Genomic DNA, 23,431 nt, shown 5'->3' on the forward strand with positions numbered 1-23,431 from the left:
ATGCGGGACGTATCCAGCCGCTGGCACAAAACAACCAGCATCCATTGCTTGGCTTTACGAAGCCGGGCTTTGGACAGGAATTGGCGCACCGAGAGGCATTAGTGAGTAGACTGGGTGATGAGGTTAGTGTTTTGGACCCAAAATTAGAGAAAAACAAAATTTGATGATTGGCAAGGGATTGGCAGTAGTGATTGGCAGATGATGGGCAGTGATTGGCAAATTTTTAATTTGTTGAAATTTGATGTGCAAAATTGGTAGTGAGCGATGGGCCCGGTGGGTAAGGGGGGGCATCCCTGCCACCCTTCCCGTGGGGCAAATGCGCAATAGAGTATGGGGTTGATGGCAGTGAAAACTAGCCCGGGTGGGTTAGGATATTGTGTGTAGGGATCTAGAAGAGATTGACATTAGGTAACGTTAAGTTTAGTTAGTGACTGATACCTGTAGTGGGGACGCAGGTAGATTAGTGTGGATGATAATGACGTGGGAGCGCAATAGTTTAAAGGGACGACTGGGAAGCGCAAGTTTCAGAAGGGAGTAGTTAGCTGAGATGATGCCGTGTTTGTGAGAATTGAACAGGTGTGATTGCACAGGTGTGCAACTGGACAGGTGTGTGGAGCAGTGTATGAGTAGTGAGTGTTGTAGATCAGCGCGAATGCGCTTGGGGAGAGAAGGGTGCAGGTGGCACCAGGTGTGAGAGCACAGGTGTGCAAGTACAGGTGTGTGGAGAAAGTTGGAGTAAGTGGTACGGAGTGGTGTGCATGGTGCGAAGGTGTGGATGGGGGAAGAGTGGACCCCTTTCACGAGTACCCGGGGCGGGTAGTGTAAAGTTGTTAAAGTCATTTAGGAAATAGTTAGGATTGAAGAACCTGTCGCACCATACGCAGCCACTTACCTGTGGTGATGATGATGACTCCACACCTGTGTTTTCTTTGTTTTGTTGCAGGAGATGAATCGCTGTGTGGATTTGTGAGACGCATCACGACGTGGATGAGACATTGGGGTGATTCCATCTCTCCCTCCCTAGGAGGGACTGATGATGAATTGGTAATGGCAAATTTTGATGTGCAGTTGGAGATGGCAAATTTTGATGAGAGTTGAAAATGGCAAATTTGATTGGTTAGGAGGGAGAGAAGACGAATTTGGTTTATGGGAGGAACGGGGAAGACAGTAGGGATGTTTGTTGATTTGTAAAGTAGATGTTTATGGGTAGTGTTGTGTTGTGTGGATACAGTAAGGGGTAAGGGAGGGGCCATGTAGGTTACCTGGTGGGGGGGGGCGTACGATAGGAACGTACCTGTCTCACCTGGTTCCCATGTGCCCCCAGTGTGCATCACCTTACATTGCGTGCACTTTTGCGCCCTTACCACCTTACTCACTTGTCTGCTTCTTTTGTCTCCCACCTCCGAGGATCTGGCTTTGGGGTAGAGAGAGAGGAAAGAGAGGTGCTGGCTGCGCAGTTGTGGGCCTGCACTTTCGCTGTTCGCTGCCTGGATCGGTACACCATATGGACCGCAATGTTTGTGGCCACCCACAATGGACCGCAGTTCGTTTGCGGCCAAGCACCACCCGGGGATGGACCTATGGGTCAACGTGGCACCTATGCCATAAAGGTGAACCACTGTTAATTAACACCAAGTGCACCACAAGAAGAGCAAGAGACACCTGCAGGGTTAGGGGTTGTCGAATTTATTTTTATTCCAATGAACAATGGTGACTGCACCGATTGGTGGTGGGGTGGTGCTGTTGATGCTCGGGAAAGGGTGCTCTGCACGTTATTAAAGGCCGTCGGCCACAGAGCACTCGTGGGTTGGTGTATCGATGCTGGCAAGCGCGCTCTCTCTATGCATAACATCTGCATGTGTTCCTCCAAAAACAGGTCCTGGATCATAGTGTAGATATCAGCGTAATCTTGTAAATAATGCTCCCTACCGGCTGTATGTTTAGTTTGAGGATTCTTTCCGGATTCGGTTATCCTGTGGGTGTGTTTCTGTGAGAAGGGTGCAACGTCGCAGGGGGACATATTTACTCATTTGTGAATATCTGTAAAACTGTCGCACTCAGGGTAGAGTTAATAGTAGAGGGAACTACATTGCGTGCCACACTAAAGTAGGTAAAAATTTATCGGGTCGGGACGCCCCGAGGGTAGAGAAGGGTGCAATGTTGCGAATATGGAATTTGGCCTCCATATCCGCTTGTAAATATTCCCCTATTTTCTCCAATACTCCCCAACTTTCCCCAATCCCCCATTCCCTAGTCCCATTGCATGTAAACAACAATCAGTAGAGCCGACCTTCCCTTTATTCCCCCATTAAATGTCGTGCCCAGGTCCACCGCACCACACGTAGACAACTTTCGGACATCTTCCTAGTTATTCTTATTCTATGTCAGTTAAGGCCTCGTCTCCATTAATTATGACTCTTCGTTGCACCAGAATGTGATTATATGGCATCAGTAGTGAGTTTAGGACCTTTCCCATACCTCCTCCCATCTTCTTCCCCAAACAACAACAATAACAACAACTACAACAACAATTACAACTACAACTACGACTACAACAACAGAGGGGCGGGGAGTGTGCGTCCTCACACCGGCTCGGTTACCCGCCATGACCATGCGCTCCACGGCGTTACCCCGAAGGGGCTGGCTGTCAGCTCCTCGTCAGGGGCGGAGCCAGTAACCCCCCCACGCACCCAATGAGAAGCAACGTGCCGATTCCATCTGGGGCGGCGCTAACGAGCCGAGGGCGTGTCACTCCCCGCCGGATATACGCGGCCCCGCGCCGGATGTGACGTCAGATGCGCCTCAGCTTGGAGAGAGAAGCCACCGCCACCCCCAGCGCGACGAGACCTCCCCGCATCTTTGGACCGGACCGGACCGTACTGTACCCTGCCCCGAGCCCAGGAGGACCTGGAGCCATCGATCCTGCCTTTCCTAGCCATCAAACCCCCGTGTGAGTCAGCCGTTGTCCCGTTTGTCTGTCGTCTGTCCGGGGTTAATATAAGAGTGTGTCTAAGTGCCTGTCTTTCTGTGATTATACCTCTAGCCCCTGTAATCTGACCTTTCCGTACGAATATAATCTCCTCCGGAGGTCTTGAGAATTGAAACATTGGTGTCGTATTGTGTTATTGTAATCCAGCCGGGTGTCTTCTTTTTCTTATTGAGCCAGCATCGCGCGACTAGTCAACGTTCGGGCACAATCGGGTAACTTGTGCAGACGTGGTCATACCATAAAACCGCTCGGTAAATAACATCCAAGCCACGTCTGTAACAATATATATATATATATATATATATATATATATATATATATATATATATATTGTCGTGTGGCCACCTTTGATTGAAATCATATGGTCATGGAAGCTGATTGCGAAGGCCTTAGCCCTTGAGGCGAAAACTCAATGGCGGACTCCGGAAACAAAAAGCTACACCAAAGTGCGCGGGATGGAGGGAGGCGGCGCAAGAGCCCTGCAGTCTTACCTATTAAATCAATCACACGGAAACTGCGTTCAGATATATATACAGAAAATAATATCAGGGTTTATTCGCAAGGATGGTGGGACAGGAAAAACACGTGCCGGTAATAAATATCCTAACCGGGACGTCCTCACACGACAGATTCCGGATACGAGACGAGGGAGTGAATTGCGAAAAGAACCGTTTGTTATGGTGTGTATGTGGTGTGCGGTCTTATCTGTCCGTCGTCTTGTCCCCACGCGGCTCCAAGCTCCGATGCAGAGAAACCCTCCGTCCACCTCGCACGCTTCGCTAGGCCCCGATGTGACTCGCTCCGCTGCACACCACGAGGTCCCGCCCGCTCAGCACCAACCCAAGCTCCGGATGCACCAAGCACCGAGCACTGCTCCAAGCACCACAAAGAGGGCGAACCAACAACCACCAGGGACCTCCCAAGACCAAGAAGAAGCGCAAGAGCTTCAAGCACAAGACGTCGTGCAGTGTCACGAGGCCAGGGAGGGTGCAGCGCAAGAGGTAGAGAGTGTCGTTCGGCGTGCCCTTATATAACCTGGGTTATGACGTCAGCCTTGGCGCACCACCCAATCAGCACCTTCCACCGAACCTCCCAGCGCCTTCCCTCCAATCACACGTTCCCTGTGGCGTGGTCACGTGATGTTGCTAGGCCTAGCTGGTGATGTAGCTGACGGCGGCCACCCGGCAGTGCCCCGATCTGACTTTCTGCCTGTCTTCTTCCAAAGTCATGGTAAGGGAGGGGAACTAATTAATGTGTGCACTAAAGGGCCTATCTAAGTGTTTATATGGGTGTGCGTTGCCATAAGGGACAAAGGTTTGATTACCAGGTGTGACACACAAGGGCTGTTATCTTTAATCCCTACAACTACCTAGCACACTAACATGCTGGTATGTTCACAGGTATACTCCTTAACCAACAAACCGGACTACACATAGACTTATTACAGGGTTGATTCCCTACCGCGACAGACGAAGCATGTTACCTATTCAGATCTACCTGGCTCTAGATATTCCTTTACCCCACCGACATAACAATATATATATATATATATATATATATATATATATATATATATATATATATATATATATATATATATATATATATAGTCAAGACCGCGGCCGATGAAGACCCGCCTTGGACGGATAGCCGGTCGGTCTTTACTCCGAGGCGATCAAGCCGAAAATTGGCAGCACTTTTTCACGCAAGCAGGACAAAAGGCAACGGGGTGCTTACCTGCATGGAGCTTATATCTGAAACCCACGAACACAGAAACGAGACAAGGAAAATCAACAATGCAACAAATTAAATGTACAATAATGGATTTCATGAAATTAAATCACGGAAATAAAATGTATGGTGAGGTAAATCTATAATCCTACTTGAGGTACCTCCTCACGCAGACTCAACGACAGACAGGAGAATGATTAAAGAAAAGAAAAGAAAATCCCCCCTTTTTGCCGGCACTCAACTCTGGTCTCAACAAGCACTTTGGTGGGGTCGGTCGACGAGAGGACCGCGCGTCCAAGCGCCCAAACAATGGCGCCGGTCAATCGCACCAGCACATTGAGCCATGCAGCTGGCCGCCAAACGTCTCCACTCGACCCCGGGCCAGCCAGCACAACACGGTCCCCAGCTCCCCGGAAGAGCACCGAGTCAACAACACTCCTGGCTCCAACGCCACCCGGTTCTCCGGGCTCAGAACAGTTCTCCACAAGCGCACCGAGAAACGCGACCGCCCGCATGAAGCCAGCACCAGAGAGACAGTGATTCTTTCTCCTTCTGTTTGAAACTTCCCTCTGACGTCACACCGACGTCACCCTGACCAATCGCCGAGTTCCATTCAATCGCTCCATGATCAGATGCGACCAATGACGAAGCTCAGGGCATGGTCTGCCAGTTATGATTGTTTCCATGCCCCTCATCCCACTCTGGAGGTGTGACCTCGTTCCTTAGTCGGTTGGTGGGCGGGGTTTAATTGTCACAATTTATGCCGGTAGTTGTGGTTTATTGGAGCACTCGTTGTTATTGTTGTTTTAATTGTAAAAATGTGGGTTTTTATGGTCGGCTTTATATAATTGCTAGAACATAGGGGAAACCACAGGAGGCAAATAATCACATACTGGGAGGACTACCCTTAGACCCTACCTAATTAGCATGTCTTCACCCCCCCCCCCCCCGCCCCATGTGAAGAACACATAAACAACCTTAAGCTCTCAGTTTTCTACTTACATACATCAATATGGGCTTCCTACTTGCAAGCGGTCCAGGCTAATACTACACACCTACTCCAACAAACGTAACAATATATATATATACACAGTGCATTCAGAAAGTATTCAGACCCCTTCACTTTTTTCACATTTTGTTATGTTGCAGCCTTATGCTGAAATCGTTTAAATTCATTTTTTCCCCTCATCAATCTACACTCAATACCCCATAATGACAAAGAGAAAACAGGATTTTAGAAAGTTTTGCAAATTTATTAAAAATAAAAAACTGAAATATCACATTTACATAAGTATTCATACCCTTTGCTATGACACTTGAAATTTAGCTCAAATCACTTGAATTATGAATTCATTCATTCACATATGTATTTATATATATATATATATATATATATATATATATATATATATATATATATATATATAAAGTTTTTGTTTGTTTGCTTGTTTGTCTGCACGCGCTAATCTCCTGAATGGTGAAATATAGGAGGAAACCTCTGGAAAAAAAAATGTCGGGACAGGCCCTGGAAGGTGATAGGCTAGTTGGCGAGGTCGGTCGAGGCCGCCTCGGCTGGGCTGTGCCCATTTCGCAATCAATTTTGTTCTTCTTTCAAAATTCTCTTGAAGTACAACTTATGCACTTAATAGGAATACCTGACTGATTGCAACACATGCTTTCAAAATTCTCTCTCGTGGGGCCCGACAGAAGAAAGAACAAGGAATCGTTGAGCACTAACTGATGCTGGGCTCGCGTCAGACCTATGTACAGAAGATTAAATTCATTCAAAAAGAACCCGGGCAACGCTGGGTGCTTTTAGCTAGTATATATATATATATATATATATATATATATATATATATATATATATATATATATATATATATATATATATATATATATATATAACTGTGAGAAATAGTAGAAACTCCACAGTACGAGCAGGGCGTCTCATTTGCATTGAATATATAATCGGGAGATTGAATAAGACGCGGACGTAGCTTCAGGACTTCGATCTTTAATTCGACAAGCTTTCGACCAACAAAGGTCTTCTTCTGAGTCGGCCCCAAGTTCAACGGAAGTGTATATATATATATATATATATATATATATATATTCAATTGATATATATATATATATATATATATATATATATATATATATATATATATATATATATATATATGTATATATGTATATATATATATATATATATGTATATATGTATATATATATATATATATATATATATATATATATATATATATATATATATATATATATATATATATATATTATAGTTACGGTTTTTAGAACCTTCACTTTGTAAATTTAGTATTAAATTTCCTGTGTACATTTCCCCTAAATTGGCTGTTAATTGAAATAAGTGCACCTTACCTAGTCCATGTACAAGCACGTAGCAAATCATAGGCTTCTCTCAATAGTTATCTCTTTATTCTATGTCAGTTTAAGGCTTTGTTGCCCATTAGTTGACTCTGCATTGCACCAAATGAAATAAGATAGATCCCCTGTTCAAATTGCCCAAAACCTCCATCCCCTTTCAATTGCCAACTGCATTTGCCTCCATTACGGCATGGTCAGCTCGGGGAAGAAAGGCGTACCGCCCATTGTCATCAGGGGGAGGAGTCGGCCAAGCGCCAGGAACAAGGCATGGCTTTGCCAACGCCTCATCAAGGGGCAGGATCGGTGAGCCCTCGCGACCAATCAAGGCCGAGGCGAGCTCACCGATGGGCATTTCCAAAAGGCCGGCGGCTTGATCGCCACACCCCTCATAAAATGAGGTTGGGAGGGACTGCTTGGAGAGATGAGTGAGAGAGCCCCCACCAGAGAGTCGTTGAGGAGTTCCGTGGCAAACAGTTCTGTGAAGGGAGGTGCCTGAACAAGCTACGAGGGAGGTGTGCTGAACCGAGGGAGACGCTGTCCCAACCAGCCTTGCCACGACAAGATCCGACGCATTGCTGCAAGCATCCCGGCGTTGTGGACCCGGGGGTGGAGAGCCGGCGGCTGCTCGCCCCCGGCCCGGCCGTTCTGTGGACCGCCTGAACCTTCTTCTCCCTCCAGCCATTCCTGCTTCATTCCCATTCGTGTAAGTCTGACTGTCGTCTGTTTGTCTGTGTTGTCTGGGGTTTAAGTTAAGCCTGTAGATAAGCTATAATTGCACTGTGTCTTCTTCTTCTGTAAATTATTTTCGTTTCTTTCCTTCTCCCTTGGTTTCTTTGATTTGTACATAATTAGTTAATAAATCCCTGTTCTTCCTACCTTTGCCTTCTTTCCTTCACATCCGTTCGTCTTTGTGATTTCCCCCATTGAGTACCTGTGGCGCGATTTCGGCCAACGTTTAAGAATCGGGTTTAGTCCTTGCTAATGGTTCGAACCGCGGGCTGCTAAAACCGCTCGGCAAAATACCATCTTGTCCGTGGTTTCGAACGGAGTTGCCCACATGCTTTGTGGAGGGATTGGCGGGGGTGTACGGGAATCCTTTGACCGATCGCCTCGGCCAATCCCACCCCACAAGGGAGCGGGGTAGCTTCAGGAGCGGAGACGGTCAGTACAAATAGAAGGGGGATTAACCCCCCCCCCCCCTGCTAATGGGAGAGCCGTCCCCGTTTCCGTAACAATATATATATATATATATATATATATATATATATATATATATATATATATATATATATATCTGTGCAGTGTCTGTCTTGTCTTGTGTTGTCTTGTCACTGAACTACTTTCTCAAACTTTTGTGAAATCGTACCAAACTTCTGGTATGCACATATCTCTCCCGTCGGTATGTCCTACGGGTATTTTTATTGAAAAATAATTTTTGAAAAGTTTTCCAATTGTTTTTTTTGGGGGATTTTTTTGGGGATTTTTTTTTTTTTCAACTTCAATTGTTTAGAAAATGTGATATCACGTATATTACAAATACATTTGTGCAAAATAATTGTTTGAATTATGATTTGTTTAAACCATGACAAAACGGCAACTCGGATACAGTCATTTATCTATATATCTACACATCTGGGCAGTGTCTGTGTTGACACTTAACGACTCCCTCAAACTTTTGTTTCCATGGTTGTGAAGTGTTTTTAATAACGTTGTGGTGGTTTTGAATCACGTGGTGGTGAGGTATTTTGAATTATGTGGTGGTGAGGTGTTTTAAATCACATGGTGGTGACGTGTTTTGATTTACATGGTGGTGAGGTATTTATAATTATGTGGTGGTGAGGTGTTTTGAATTACTTGGTGGTGAGGTGTTTTTAAATGACGTGGTGGTGAGGTGTTTTAATTTCGTGGCTGTGAGGTGTTTTTTTTTACGTGTTTTATGGCTGTGAGGTGTTTTTAATTTTGTGGTGGTGAGGTGTTTTTATTACATGTTTTATGGCTGTGAGGTGTTTTTATTACATGTTTTATGGCTGTGAGGTGTTTTTATTATGTGTTTTATGGCTGTGAGGTGTTTTTCATTTTGTGGTGGTGTGTTTTTATTACGTGTTTTATGGCTGTGAGGTGTTTTTATTACGTTTTTTATGGCTGTGAGGTGTTTTTGTTAGGTGTTTGATGGCTGTGAGGTGTTTTCAATTTCGTGGTGGTGAGGTGTTTTTAATTTTGTGGTGGTGAGGTGTTTTTAATTTCGTGGCCGTGAGGTGTTTTTATTACGTGTTTTATGGCTGTGAGGTGTTTTAAATTACTTGGCGGTGAGGTGTTTTGAATTACTTGGTGGTGAGGTGTTTTGAATTATGTGGTGGTGAGGTGTTTTAAATTACTTGGTGGTGAGGTGTTTTGAATTACATGGTGGTGAGGTGTTTTAAATTACTTGGCGGTGAGGTGTTTTGAATTACTTGGTGGTGAGGTGTTTTGAATTATGTGGTGGTGAGGTGTAATCGTCCCAAAGTTCCAGTCTGCACCTACCCCTCCCCTATGTATGTGCTGAGGGGTTCTTTCTTGAAAAAAAAACATTCAACCTCAATCTTCAACCGAAATTGCCTATAAAAATGTAATATCACAAACACAACAAATACATATGTGCAAAGTAATTGTTTGTATTATGATTGGTGTAAATCATGACAACACAGCAACTCAGGTACAGTCATTAGCCTCAGCTAAAATAAGCCCGTTCCTCAGTAACGACGCTTGGTGAGGCGAGCGCAGCGAGCCGAGCCAAGCCAGTATATATATATATGTATGTATATATATATGGTTCAAGTTAGGGGTCTAGGAGTTCTTGACAATAAGAGATGGAGACAGCGCTTGTCACGCCTTACGTCATTGATTTTTATCTCCGCCGATCGCATAACATCCCCTGGTTTTGATATTTGCATTTGTGGAATTGATGGTCTGCGTGGCAGATAGGCTGTTCGTTCTTTACAGATTATGCAGTTTTCACTGTGTGATACGTAATCCGTGGCTGGTGATCACCATTAAAGACAGGAGGTGCCATTTTCATATATATCATCCCTAAACGACTTGATCACCATCATCTAGCTTTTGCTACTGCAGCACACAAGATTTACACTTGCTGCATTAATGGAAAGGTTAATAACTTTATGTGTATATGTTTCCAAGCATAACGTAAAGCATTTTCTAGAAGCATCTGGTATTGCTTTTAACCAATCACCTTGTGAGGGCTGACATGCAATAGGGTATGCCAGGAGCAGTGGTTGGAAGGTGCTCGCATTCCAGTGGAAAGCTGACCATTCTCGGCCAGGAAGAAGACCAGAAAAAGTATTTCCAGGTCTGGTCAGTCGCAGAGCTGTGGCTGATGGGTTGATTGTGGCATGTTTGAGTTCTGAAAAAGTTTGTACATGTAACCCAAGACCAGGTAGTTCGGGTCCAGGAGAGCCATGCTCATTGATCTGTTTTGGTCAGAAAAACAACGACTTGGAATGAATCATAGGCAATTGGAAAGGCAATGGGGATAATTAAAAGGAACGATGGAGTAAGGGAAAATATCAGCTCATTTTGGGAAATTTTTGAAATGAACAGTTACCTTATCCCTTACATTTTTTTTTGTTGTTGCACTATACTGCTTCACATGACTTCTCGACATGGGATTTTCTAAACCATCATTACATTTACACCACCAAACCTCAATGGTCAACAGTGCAGGCAGGGTAGGCAGAGTGAAGAGAGTTGACCCTGCTGGTCCAATTTGAATTTACACCATCTAAAGCCAGTAAGAAATACAATTCAACACATTTTTTGTGCACGTCGTCATCATTTTCACAAAATTCCATCCTGCCTGTAATGCAAAACCACTGGACCGCATAAAGCCTGCACAAGTCCATCATTTCTCTGCCATCTCCTTCACCCAATCGTCTAGCGTGATGACGCAAGTGAAACATGACATTTGCCCACGACTGTGTTAGCCCCAATCCGGTTCTGGGTATCTGAGCGGGCGACTAGGTCACAATTCAACGACCCTTGCATGGACATCCGGAGTGAGTCAAAACGCGACTTCACATGGCAGGAATGCCTGGTCCTATTAGCAAAGAATATATGGTACAAATGGGCCTCATTAATCCATTTCAATGCTGAAGATTGAAACAATGACATTTTGAGTGTTAAAGTGCCATTTCTGCTGATTTAATGCTACATTTTCCATATTTTGTGCTTTATCCTCAAAAACCTCGAAACACTCGATAAATCTACATATCTATCACCAACCTCACAAATTTCACTATGACCCACATTACAAAAAGAGAACCATGACAATTACAACTACATATGGGCAGGGTACAGCCCGAAGTGGAGATCGGTTTCTGAGGTTTGGGACATGGAATGTAGGGACAATGACAGGGAGATCAGGAGAAGTGGTGGAAGTATTGGTCAGAAGAAGAGTGGACATATGTTGTGTGCAAGAGATGAGATGGAAGGGAAGTGGTGTGAGAATGGTGAAGGGTAGGCAGGGACAGAAACACAAGTTTGTGTGGCAAGGGTGCCCGGAGGGCGTGAATGGTGTTGGTGTCCTGTTTTCTGAGGAGTTTGTAGACAGTGTGGTGAGTGTGACTAGAGTGAGTGATAGGTTGATGATGGTGAAAATGATGATTGGAAAGCTCTTGGTGAACGTCATCTCAGGATATGCTCCGCAGGTTGGTCGGAGCGATGAAGAGAAGGACAAGTTCTGGTTTGCGATGGAGAAGCTGGTGGAAAACGTGAAAGATGAGGAAGTTGTTGTGGTAGGAGGAGACCTAAATGGACATGTGGGAAGGAGTATGGACGGTTTTGAGGGAGTTCATGGGGGTTACGGATATGGTGTGAGAAATGGAGAAGGTGAAAGGATTTTGGAGTTTGTTGATGGAGCTGATTTGTTGATTTGTAATACTCAGTTCCAGAAAGAGGATAATAAGCTTGTTATATACACGTCAGGTGGGTCGACGACAACCGTTGACTACCTGATGGTGCGTAGGCGAGATAGGGGGCACCTCCGGGACACAAAGGTGATCCCGGGGGAGAGGGCTGTTTCACAGCACCACTTGGTTGTCTGCGACATAAGCGTGAAAGGTGCGAGGAGAGCTCAGCGGGTGAAGTACCAACCGATAATGAAGGTGTGGAGGTTGAAAGAGGTGACAGTAAGGGAGGCATTAAAAGAGAGGCTGAGTAGGGTAGAGGATGATGTGGTTGAGCTTGAAAGTGGTTGGATGTCAATGAAAGCTCGTCTGTTGGGAGCCGTTGGTGAGGTATGTGGATGGACAAAAGGACCACCGAGGCACTCGGAAACATGGTGGTGGGATGATGAAGTTGGAAAGAGGCTTGACGAGAAGTGGAAGAAGTTCAAGGAGTGGCAGAAGGCGAAGGGTACGGGAGCAGAAACAGCAGAGCATGAAAGTTATAAGGCAGCCAAGAAGGCTGCAAAGAAAAAGGTAGCAAAGGCGAAGGAGGCATGGAGGAAAATGTTCGGAGAACGCTTGGATCCGGAAGAGGGTCAGAGAGCAGTAATCAGGATTGCAAAGCAGATAGCGAAAGAGAGGTGTGATGTGATGGGGGTGAGTTGCTTGAAGGATGAAGTGGAACAAATCGTTGTGGACCCAGATGGAATTAAAGGAAGATGGAAAAGATATATGGAAATGCTGTTGAATACAGAGAATGAATGTGATGGCAACATAGAGAGTAACCCAGTTTTACGACCGGCATAGAAGATAACTGAGAAGGAAGTTGAGGAAGCGATAAAAGCAATGAAGAGTAGAAAAGCGGGAGGGCCGACGGGAGTTGTGGGAGATATGTTGAAGGCAGCAGGAAGTTAGGGTGTGAAGAGAATGACAGAGATCTGTAATCTGGCGGTGAAAGAGGGCCACATTCCAGTGGATTGGGAACTGAGTACCCTCGTCCCTCTATACAAGGAGAAAGGTGACCCTCTATAGTGTGGCTCGTACCGAGCGATAAAGTTATTGGAGCATGGAATGAAGGTATTGGAAAGGGTGTTGGAGAGGAGGATAAGGAAGAAAGTGAAGATCGACGAAATGCTATTTGGATTTATGCCAGGAAGAGGAACGACAGATGCGCTTTTTATTGTGACGCAGTTGCAGGAGAAGTACATGGAGAAGAGGAAGAAGTTGTTTGTTGGGTTTGTTGATCTGGAGAAAGTATTCGATAGGGTTCCACGCAAAGTATTGACATGGGCAATGAGGAAGTTAGGAGTGGAGGGATGTTTTTTTTTTTTTTTGTATACAGAGTCGAGGTTCGTGAAAGAGCTAACATTTATCAATGATCAGAGTAGTGATGGCAACATACAAAAGAGCGCGCACAGCTGTAAGGATGAAGGACGGGAACAGTGGTGAGTTTGATGTGAAGGTGGGAGTGCATCAGGGGGCGGTACTAAGTCCACTACTATTTGTAGCTGTGATAGAGGTGCTGGCTCAGAATGTAAAGGAGGGTTTACCGTGGGAGTTGTTGTATGCAGATGATCTGGTGTTGATTGCGGAAAGTATGGATGGACTGAAGGAAAACATAAACAAGTGGAAGGAATGTATGGAGACAAAAGGTCTGAAGGTGAATACCGGAAAGACGAAGGTGATGGCAAGTGGTAAAGCATGTGGTGTGGTGGAAAGAACTGGGAAGTGGCCCTGTGCTGTGTGCAGGAAGGGTGTCGGGGTGAACTCCATTCAATGTACAATGTGCGCTGAGTGGGTTCATCAAAAATGTAGTGGACTGAGAGGGTCATTAACCAGTGTGGCAGCTACATTCAAATGTAAGGTGTGCACAGAGGGAGCTGCAGATGGAGGAAATGTTGAGTTGGATCTTGGAGACGGCGTGAAGCTGGAAGGTATGAAAACATTTTGCTACCTCGGAGACATGCTGAATGGTGAAGGTGGATCAGACTCGGCAACGGTTGTTTGAGTGAGATGTGCATGGAAGAAGTTTCGGGAACTGAGTGGCGTGCTGACGAGGAGGGGAGTGTCGTTGAAGCTGAAGGGAAAGGTGTATGCTGCATGTGTGAGAAGTGTTATGATTTATGGGAGCGAGACATGGGTAATGAACGTAGAGCAGCAACGAAGGCTGGAAAGGGTGGAAATGCGAATGGTTCGGTGGATGTGCGGAGTATCGTTGAGAGAGAGGAAGACAAATGATGAATTGCGAAAAATGATGGGAATAGAGCCTGTGCTTGATGCTGTGAAGAGGAACAGGTTGAGATTTCTTTGGTCATGTGTTGAGGAAGGATGAAAGTGACTGGTTGAGAAGAGTGATGGAAATGAATGTAGAAGGAAGTAGAGGACGGGGAAGACCGAGAAAGACGGCTAAAGATGGTGGAAGAAGAAATGCGGGCAAGGGGGTTAACAAGGAGAGATGCAGAAAATAGGGCAAGATGGAGAAGATTGTCATGGGGACCGCAAGGCTAACCCTCACTCTAGCAGAGAAAATGGCCTTAAAATGCATGTTGTTGTTGTTGTTGTTGTATCGAGGCTCGTGAAAGAGCAAACATGAATCACAAAAAAAAAACGACACATAAAACATATAATAAGGGGAGTGGTGGACAAGATGGGGAGAGATGGGGAAGCACACAAGCACAACATTTGAGAGCAGTGAGATCTGTAAGAGGGGGAGGGCTTGGGGGGAAGAGGTGTAGAAGGGGGTGGGGGGGGGGGGGGAGAAATATAAAACACATGGACACTGCAAGGACTTACAGGAAAAAAAGTTGGTATTTCAAAAAAGTGGCTCTGGGGTGAATTAACACTCGCATGTCTCCAGTTGCTTTGCTGATAGCACCAAAACAATGTCCAAGGATGGAAGATTTAAGCTATTCTTCTCGGTTGACATTCTGAAAAGGGCTTGTCTTATTCTTCTTGCTCATTTGCAGAGCTGACCTCATAGAATAATTAGATTCTTCCTCTGTATCACGACTAGAAAGTATTGTTCAAAGCACCAACATGTGCTGCATCAAGGAGTTGCTCTTCTTCATCTCCCACACAACCTGCATAAAGATCGGCGATGAGACACCTCCACAACGGTTAACCCGGCCACACTAAAAACACTCGACGTATATTAAATCACAATATTCAGCGGAGCGACGCATGACCAAAGGCTGCATCGAAAGCAAGGAGGAAGGTGAAGTAAAATATATTGCACATAAATTTACCTGCACTGAATAATTATCCTTTCGATTGCAGCAAAAAATTATAGACTCTAACACCATATCAAGGTGCAATTTGAAAAAATCTTTCGCAATTACCCAGTCAACGAGAGGCAAGTCATGAACGTACTAACAAAGGATTTTCTCTGCTTTTTGTTCAGATTCACGAAGGTTCAAATGCCATTCTATCAACCGCCATTACGGTGGTGTCGTGGAGAAGGTTCTAGATTTGTCGGTCCCAAAATGGTACGCTGTGAACCGGGTTGATGTTTTGAATATGCATGCGTGCACACGCACACATGCACACACTCCTTAACAAAGGTACCTGACATTGCCGGAAAATGCTGTGGTCCTCACACCTCCTCCTCCCACTCTCCACTATTTTCCTTCCACCCCCATTCTCTTCTCTCCCCACTAGTCCCCCTCCCTCTGCTCTTTCCCCCACTCCGACCTCCTCTCTCTTCCCCACTTCCCTCCCTTCCTTTCTCTCCCACCGCCACCATCTCTCTCCACTCTCTCTCTCTCTCTCCCTCCACTGTCCTCCATCCCTTCCCCCACCAATCTTATACTATGTCAGCGACAGGGGAAATTCCACGTAATGTATAGCCTACTGGGACTTTAATACCTCAGCAATCTTCCACTTCCCTCTCCCCCACCAATTTCAAAGGAGTCCTATATAGTATTACAAAAAGTTTCCAAGTAGTTACGACACAACTCCACACTATTTTCTCTCCCCTCTTATCTCCTCCGCCTGCCACCTCTTACCTCTCCATCTTCTTCTCCCCTCCTCTCCTCTCCCTCTAGGTCATCTCCTCTCCCTCTCCTCTCCTCCCACCTCTCCCCTTCCTCCTCCCTCCTCTTCCTCCCTCCTTTCCCAACAGCTGGGAAGAGCTTTCAAAGAGGTCCTATATAGTATGCATGCATCACACGAAACAGCAGCAGGGACCAGTTCATATTTCCCCATATTAAAATAAAAATCATTTTCTCCCCCCCCCCCCCCCCCCCCCCCAGATATCTCCCAATTTCATTCAGAACACCTCGATGGACCTCTGACAATGCAAACACATGCTGAATAGACCTTCCAAATGAGTAATTCTCCAGTCTGAAAGGCACAAATATATTTAGTATTTAGTTATTTAAAATGTATTTTTTTTTCTAAAAACGTCCAATTTTGTCCAATTTTATCGGGATTTATTTTAGTCGAGTCTTAAACAATTGTTACGGATTCGTCACTTCCGTTGTTGTGGTTTTCATCCACTGTAAATATTTTTGATTCCATGTACTACTATCGTTTTCAAAAGGTTTATTGTGTATGAACTATTTTCAAAAGGTAAAAAAGTTAATGTTAAAATCAAACCGGAACCGAAAGACGACGAAGAGGAAGAGAAAAAGAAGGCGGAGCGAGTGGGGTCGGACAAGAAGCATAGTTGCTTTACGGTCTGGAGCGAACTTTGGCGAACAAGAGTCATGAGTGAACTTTGGGTTTCCCAGGAAAGGGATTCCTAGAACAGAGTTGTTATCGCTGTGACAGATCAACCTGCGTATCAGGTTTTGCGGTCGATTCCGAAGAGAATCGTTGGACTGCCGTTACGTCTCGAGTACGGGCCGTCGGCCATTTTGACTCGCGCACTTTGCGAGTCACGCAAAGTTTCTTCGCTTCACTTCAGCCGTTGGGGAAGGAAGGGAAGGGAGATGGGGAGAGAAGGGGAAGCACACAAACACAACATTGGAGAGCAGGGAGATGTGTGGGAGGGAGAGGGCTTGGGGGGGAGGAGGCGTGGGAAGGGGGGGGGGGGGTGGGAGAAGTATAAAACACAAGGACACCAAGGACTTCCAGGACAGAAGCTAGTATTTCAAAAAAGTGGAATTGGGGTGAAATTAGCGGGGATAGAAAAGATCAAGGTTTTGGATGGGGGAAGATAAGAGATGGTGGTGAACAGCTGTTTTAAAGACCTGGAGGGTGGAGTGGGATTGAAGAGAGTGAGGGAGTTTGTTCCAGAGGTGGGAGAAAAGAAGAATGAAGGAGTGAAGGTGAGCAGAGAGTCTTGATTTTGGAAGTTTAACCATAAGAGGGTTGCAGGCAGATCTTGTGCGACCTGTAGGAATATTTGCAGGACAGAGCCCAGAGAGAGCTGGGGGGCGCAAGGCCAGAGAGGAGTCAGTAGAAGACGGAAAGACCACCAACCTGCCTGCGGTGAGTGAGTGAGAGGCCCTTGGAGTTAGCTTCATCGCGGGAGATTCCAATGATTCTGAATGCTTTGGTTTCAACAGCGTGAAGACGAGCTAGGTGTGAGGCAGGAGCACCAGCCCAGAGGGGAGAGCAGTATTCCATTGAGCTGCGGATGAAAGCCTTGTATGTGGTGAGGAGCTCAGGTGTGCCAAGGAAGGACTTCGCACGAAGGAGGATGCCCAGTCGGCGACGGGCTACTGGCTTTGGAGGCCAGATTTGAAATGTGGTTTTCCCAGGAAAGATCATGGCAGATAGTGAGACCCAAAAGCTTGAGTGACAGAACTTCTTGGAGAGGATTATTCAGAAAGTGGATGGGAGGGTTGTCCAGTCGGTCTTTTCAGAGAGACATCGTAAGAGTGTGAGATTTGTCAGGATTGAAAGACATGTTCCACTTGTTTGCCCAGTCTGTGATTTTGTCCAGGTCTGCAGAGAGTGAGGAGGCTGCAGACTGCCAATCTGAGGGATGAAGAATGGAGCGACAGAGAGTAGAGTCATCAGCAAGAAGATAGAGAGGATTTTCAAGAGAGTCAGAGAGATCATTGATGAAGACCAGAAAAAGCACAGGGCCAAGAACACTGCCTTGGGGAACTCCAGCCTGAACAGGAAGAGGAGATGAGAGAAACCCATTCAGAGCCACACGTTGACTACGACTAGAGAGGAAGTCCACCAGCCATGTGTGGAGATTTCCATGGATACCAAAAGAGGAGAGTTTGGTGAGCAGAGCGGGGTGCCAGACCATATCGAAGGCACGTGATATGTCAAGAGAGACAGCTCTAATTTCCTGTTTGGCATTGAGGACCTCCATCCATGGTTGAGAAAGCAGAAGCAGCATGTCCAGAGTAGAGTGACCAGGTCTGAAACCAAATTGATGATCAGAGATCAAGCCATTGGAGAAGAGGAAAGATTTCATATCTGAAGCAATGATGGATTCCATGACTTTGCTGATAATTGGGAGAAGGCTGATTGGTCTGTAGTTGCTGGGATCTGTTTTTGCACCTTTTTTGTGCAAAGCGGTGATGTTGGCAGATTTCAAGCAGATGGCAAATGACCTTGAGCAAAAGAGAGGGTGAAGAGAACAGAGAGAGGGAGTGAAAGAGCGGAAGAACAGGATTTTAGGACCCGTGGGCTGATGCCGTCAGGTCCAGTTGCAGAATCAGAGTCGAGGGTCGACAGAAACTTTTCCACCTTGTCAGGAGGAAAGGACACAGAGTCCAGGAGCAGCTGGGTACGACTGGGTACGGTGGGTACAGAGAGAGATGGGTTGGGGACACAAGATTTAGAGGCAAACACAGAGTTGAGGCATTCAGCTTTTTCACGTGCGGAGTCAGCCGTGTGGCCGTTTGAGGTGAGGGAGGGGATGGAGCGGGAACAAACACCAGAAACAGATTTGACGAGACGCCACCAGGATTTGGAAGAGGGAGACAGATAAGAGAGTTCTGTCCTGAGAACGGAGAGATATTGTTTCCTGGCTCTCCTCAGGGTGGACACACACTTGTTTAGGGCTTTGTGAAAGGAAATGAGATTTCCTTCTGTTGGATTTGCTTTCCAGGAGACGAAAGCAAGTTGTTTCTGGGCAATAGCCTCACCACAAGATTCCGTGTACCATGGATGGGAGGAATGGTATGACAACTGAAGACGAGATGGGATAAATCTGTGCATGAGAGAAAAAAAAAAAAAAAAAACACCTTTAGAGGCCATTTTTTCCCCGCAAGCGGGGGTTGGCCTTTTTCGGGAACTGTGGTTGTTGTTGTTTTTCGGTCCCCTTTTTGAAGCAATGTTTTACGGCCGGATGCCCTTCCTGACGCCAACCCTTTTTGCCGCCTTTAACGTCAAGCAGGGAATTACCAGTTAACTGGTACTCAATTAGCCGACCTCGGAAGGATGACAGGCTGAGTCAACCCCCCTGGCGTTAATTCAGCGATCGAACGGGATTCGAACCCAGGATCCTAGGATCCTAAGCCGGCACCCTAGCCGCTAGCCCAACACCAGGCATGCATGAGAGAGAGAGCAATTTACTTTGGAAGAATTCCCAGGATGAGTTGATGTCAGAGGCGGTAGAGATGGGAGACCAGTCCAGGTGATTGATGGCTGCTTGAAGACCGTGCCAGTTGGCCTGAGTGAAATGCCAGACTCGTCGACGCTAAGGAGGCTCTCTGAGAATGGTCAGAGAGATGTCCACTTTAACAAGCACATGATCAGATGAGCCGATTGGAGCAGAAGAAGAGCAGCAGACATTTTCAGGGAAGTTAGTCATAACTAAGTCCAGAAGAGAAGATGCTCCGTTGACTGAGATCCGGGTCGGGAAATTGACAGATTGTGTCAGTCACAGTGAGTCACAGAAGTCCTTTGCTGAAGAGCCATGGCTGGTGAGAGAGGTACCCACACCCAGCCAACTGGCATGGTGACAATTGAAATCACCACATATGAGAAAGAGAGAGTTGGGATGGGTAGATAGAAGTTGGTCCATATTATCAGACAGCGAGATGTAGATGGAGTCATCACTGTTTGGTGGACGCTACAACACACATATGAACAAAAGGTGGGAGCGAAGGGGAAGCCATAGCCAAAGGTATTCCTGGGGGTGAGGTGGAGAGAGGGCAGTGCAGGGTGAGTGAGGAAGAGAGTTTTTCATAAAGATAGCAACCCCCCCTCCAGGACGAGGCTCAGGTCTATCATACCAGAGGAGGGAGTAACCTGGGAGAGATACCAAGGAATCAGAGACATCATGAAGGAGGAAAGTTTCTGTTAAGCAGATCACGTCTGGTTTGTCAGAAGCAACCTGTATGGAGAGATCAGTCAAGTTTGAGCGAAGGCCCCGGATGTTTGAGGTCCATACTGTTAAAGAAGAGGAAGGGGGAGCATCAGATACAGAACAGGGGGGAGTGGTCGGGTAAGATGTGGAAGAGGTAGCGAGAGCTGTTGAAGGTGTGTCAGAGATTTCAGAATAGCTTGGAGAAAGGGAGGAATGTGGCGGACAAAAGGTTTGATGGTGATTGGGTGAGGCGCAGTGAGGTGTTATTTGAGGAGGGGGAAGAGTGAGGCAGAAGGTTGAGGGAGATGAAGGTGAAAGTTGGAAGGGGGAAGAAGCGGGGAGGACGCTTTGAGGAGGAGGGGTGAGAGGGGAGGAGTGAGGGAGAGTCTCGGAGGGGAGGGGTGTGGGGGGAGTTTAGGAGGGAAGGGGCAAGGGGGGAGATCTGAAAGGGATAGGTGATGGGGAAGATTTGGAGGGGAGGGGCAAGGGGGAAGATTTGAAAGGGATGGGTGATGGGGAAGATTTGGAGGGGAGGGGCAAGGGGGAATATTTGAAAGAGATGGGTGATGGGGAAGATTTGGAGGGGAGGGGCAAGGGGGTGGATTTGGAGGGGAGGGGTGATGGGCAAGTTTTGAAGGGGAGGGGTGATGGGGACGTTTTTGAGGGAAGGGGTGATGGGGAAGTTTTGGAGGGAAGGGGTGATGGGGAAGATTTGGAGGGGAGTGGTGAGATTGGATTTTGAAAAATGTACGATTCATGGGAAACGAACATTTCTTGCAAAATGAGTTTCTTGAGACCTTCGAGTCAAAAATACGTCTGAGGATGCTGAAGGATGGGTGGAGTTCTGGAGAGTTTAGGGAATGTATGAAAGAGGCACTGTAACTCTAAGAGATGGAATTTTTTTTTGGAATGAATAGATTTGGTGAGCAAGTCGAAAGCATCCTTTTATAGAAGAAGAAGAAAAAGGTGTTATAGTATATGACAGAATACAGTTCTTCAGGGGACAGTTGAAACATTTTTAACGACGTGAACACGTGATCACGAACAACGTGGTCGAAGAACGAACGAACAAATAAGAACGAACAACTGATAAGAACAGAGAAGGGAATTTTATTTTTTTTATTTTTTGAGTTGAGATGAAAACAGAGACAGAGGCTGAAGGTGAAACGTGAAAAATAGAGACCGAAAGTAATTGCGAGTGCAATCGAAGAACCGCTGAGACAGAAACAAAGCCTCAAGCCAAGGTCAGACACGGTAGCCTACTAGTACTACACTAGGCCTCAGAATACGCGACACGAACTAACCGACGATTCTGTACACAGGTATGAAAAACCAACACCAATAATCTATCTATAATTCCAGTAATCTCTGTGTGTTTGTTTGTACGTTTGTACGTTTGTACGTTTGTCTGTGACCGCTGTTTCTCGACAACCACGGGTCCGATATACTTGCAACTTGCCAGGTATATTGCTGGGGACCCGAGGATGTGCCTTTTCAAGGTTTGAAATTAATCGGACAAGTACTTACCGAGCTATGGCGATTTAGCCGTTCGCCGTTCGCTTTGGCGTTGCGAATGGACCAAACCATTGCATGTAAATAGAGGGGGGGGGGGGTTCTGTGGTCGTTGCGAATGGACCAAACCATTCATGTAAATAGAGGGGGGGGGGGGGGTTCTGTGGTTGTTACTGCCACGTGGTTTCAAAGTTTTTTTTTGTTGTTGTTGTTTGCACGCATGTTTTTTTGCACCCACGTACGGGCACGCCCTAGGATGTTTACACACACACACCCCTACACAAATTTTTTTTTTTTTTTTTTGGCAAGGAACGGGCACCCACGTACGGGCACGTCCTAGCTTATATATAGTACGGGCATGCCCTAGTACTATTAAAGACACACCAATAGTTACACACACCGAAAGAAAGATACAGTTTCAACAAAAACACAATTGTGAAAAGTTACTTAACTTCGAAAGCGTGCGCGCATGGACAGCTTTGAAGAGACGTGACGTGACGTGACGAGAAGAGACGTGAAGAGACTTTGAAGAGATTTAAAACGTTAGACAAGTGGTCGATGTTCGGGGAAGTTAGGGGGAGAAGAGAAAATCTAAGAAATAAGCAATACAGCGAAGGAAAGAACTTAAATTCACAGAACACCACGAGGGTAGGGAAGCCGAGAGAAACCAGGCAAGCAGTGGGACAGAAAACGATTAAATTCACGCAGTGGGACAGAAAACGATTAAATTATACAAAAGTTTGCAAGAATTGCAAATCAACACCAACTGGAAAACACACTGCAACACATGCACAATAAAAAGCGAGTAGAAATTGACGAAGACACGAATGGAAAAAATACTATAACTTTTGCTGCCTTGCAGAGGTCGAAGACGCTTTCTTGCTCCAGGGGCCGGAAACGAAAGTCCAATAGGGGCAATGCCAATGCCAGAGAGGAGACGGTAGAAGACGGAAAGACCACCAACCTGCCTGCGGTGAGTGAGTGAAAGGCCCTTGGAGTTAGCTTCATCGCGGGAGATTCCAATGATTCTGAACGCTTTGGTTTCAACAGCGTGAAGACGAGTTAGGTGTGAGGCAGGAGCACCAGCCCAGAGGGGAGAGCAGTATTCCATTGAGCTGCGGATGAAAGCCTTGTATGTGTTGAGGAGCTCAGGTGTGCCAAGGAAGGACTTCGCACGACGGAGGATGCCCAGTCGGCGACTGGCTTTGGAGGCCAGATTTGAAATGTGGTTTTCCCAGGCAAGATCATGGCAGATAGTGAGACCCAAAAGCTTGAGTGACAGAACTTCTTGGAGAGGATTATTCAGAAAGTGGATGAGAGGGTTGTCCAGTCGGTCTTTTCGGAGAGACATCGTAAGAGTGTGAGATTTGTCAGGATTGAAAGACATGTTCCACTTGTTTGCCCAGTCTGTGATTTTGTCCAGGTCTGCAGAGAGTGAGGAGTCTGCAGACTGCCGATCTGAGGGATGAGGAATGGAGCGACAGAGAGTAGAGTCATCAGCAAAGAGAAAGAGAGGATTTTCAAGAGAGTCAGAGAGATCATTGATGAAGACCAGAAAAAGCACAGGGCCCAGAACACTGCCTTGGGGAACTCCAGCCTAAACAGGAAGAGGAGATGAGAGAAACCCATTCAGGGCCA

General features: G+C 46.1%; 1 protein-coding gene across 1 annotated transcript in view; it reads right to left on the bottom strand.

The window, feature by feature from the left end:
- The window catches only part of LOC137432431 (bifunctional heparan sulfate N-deacetylase/N-sulfotransferase 2), a 493,706-nt gene that overhangs the window by 411,241 nt on the left and 59,034 nt on the right, over nucleotides 1–23,431 (bottom strand). Inside the window, exon 4 of the mRNA XM_068124366.2 lies at nucleotides 10,350–10,587. Within this exon, the coding sequence (XP_067980467.2) occupies nucleotides 10,350–10,587 (238 nt within the window). The remainder of the gene's footprint in view (nucleotides 1–10,349; nucleotides 10,588–23,431) is intronic.

The sequence above is a fragment of the Myxine glutinosa genome, chromosome 8, assembly GCF_964187855.1.
Source record: "Myxine glutinosa chromosome 8, kmMyxGlut1.1, whole genome shotgun sequence".
NCBI classification, from domain to species: domain Eukaryota; kingdom Metazoa; phylum Chordata; class Myxini; order Myxiniformes; family Myxinidae; genus Myxine; species Myxine glutinosa.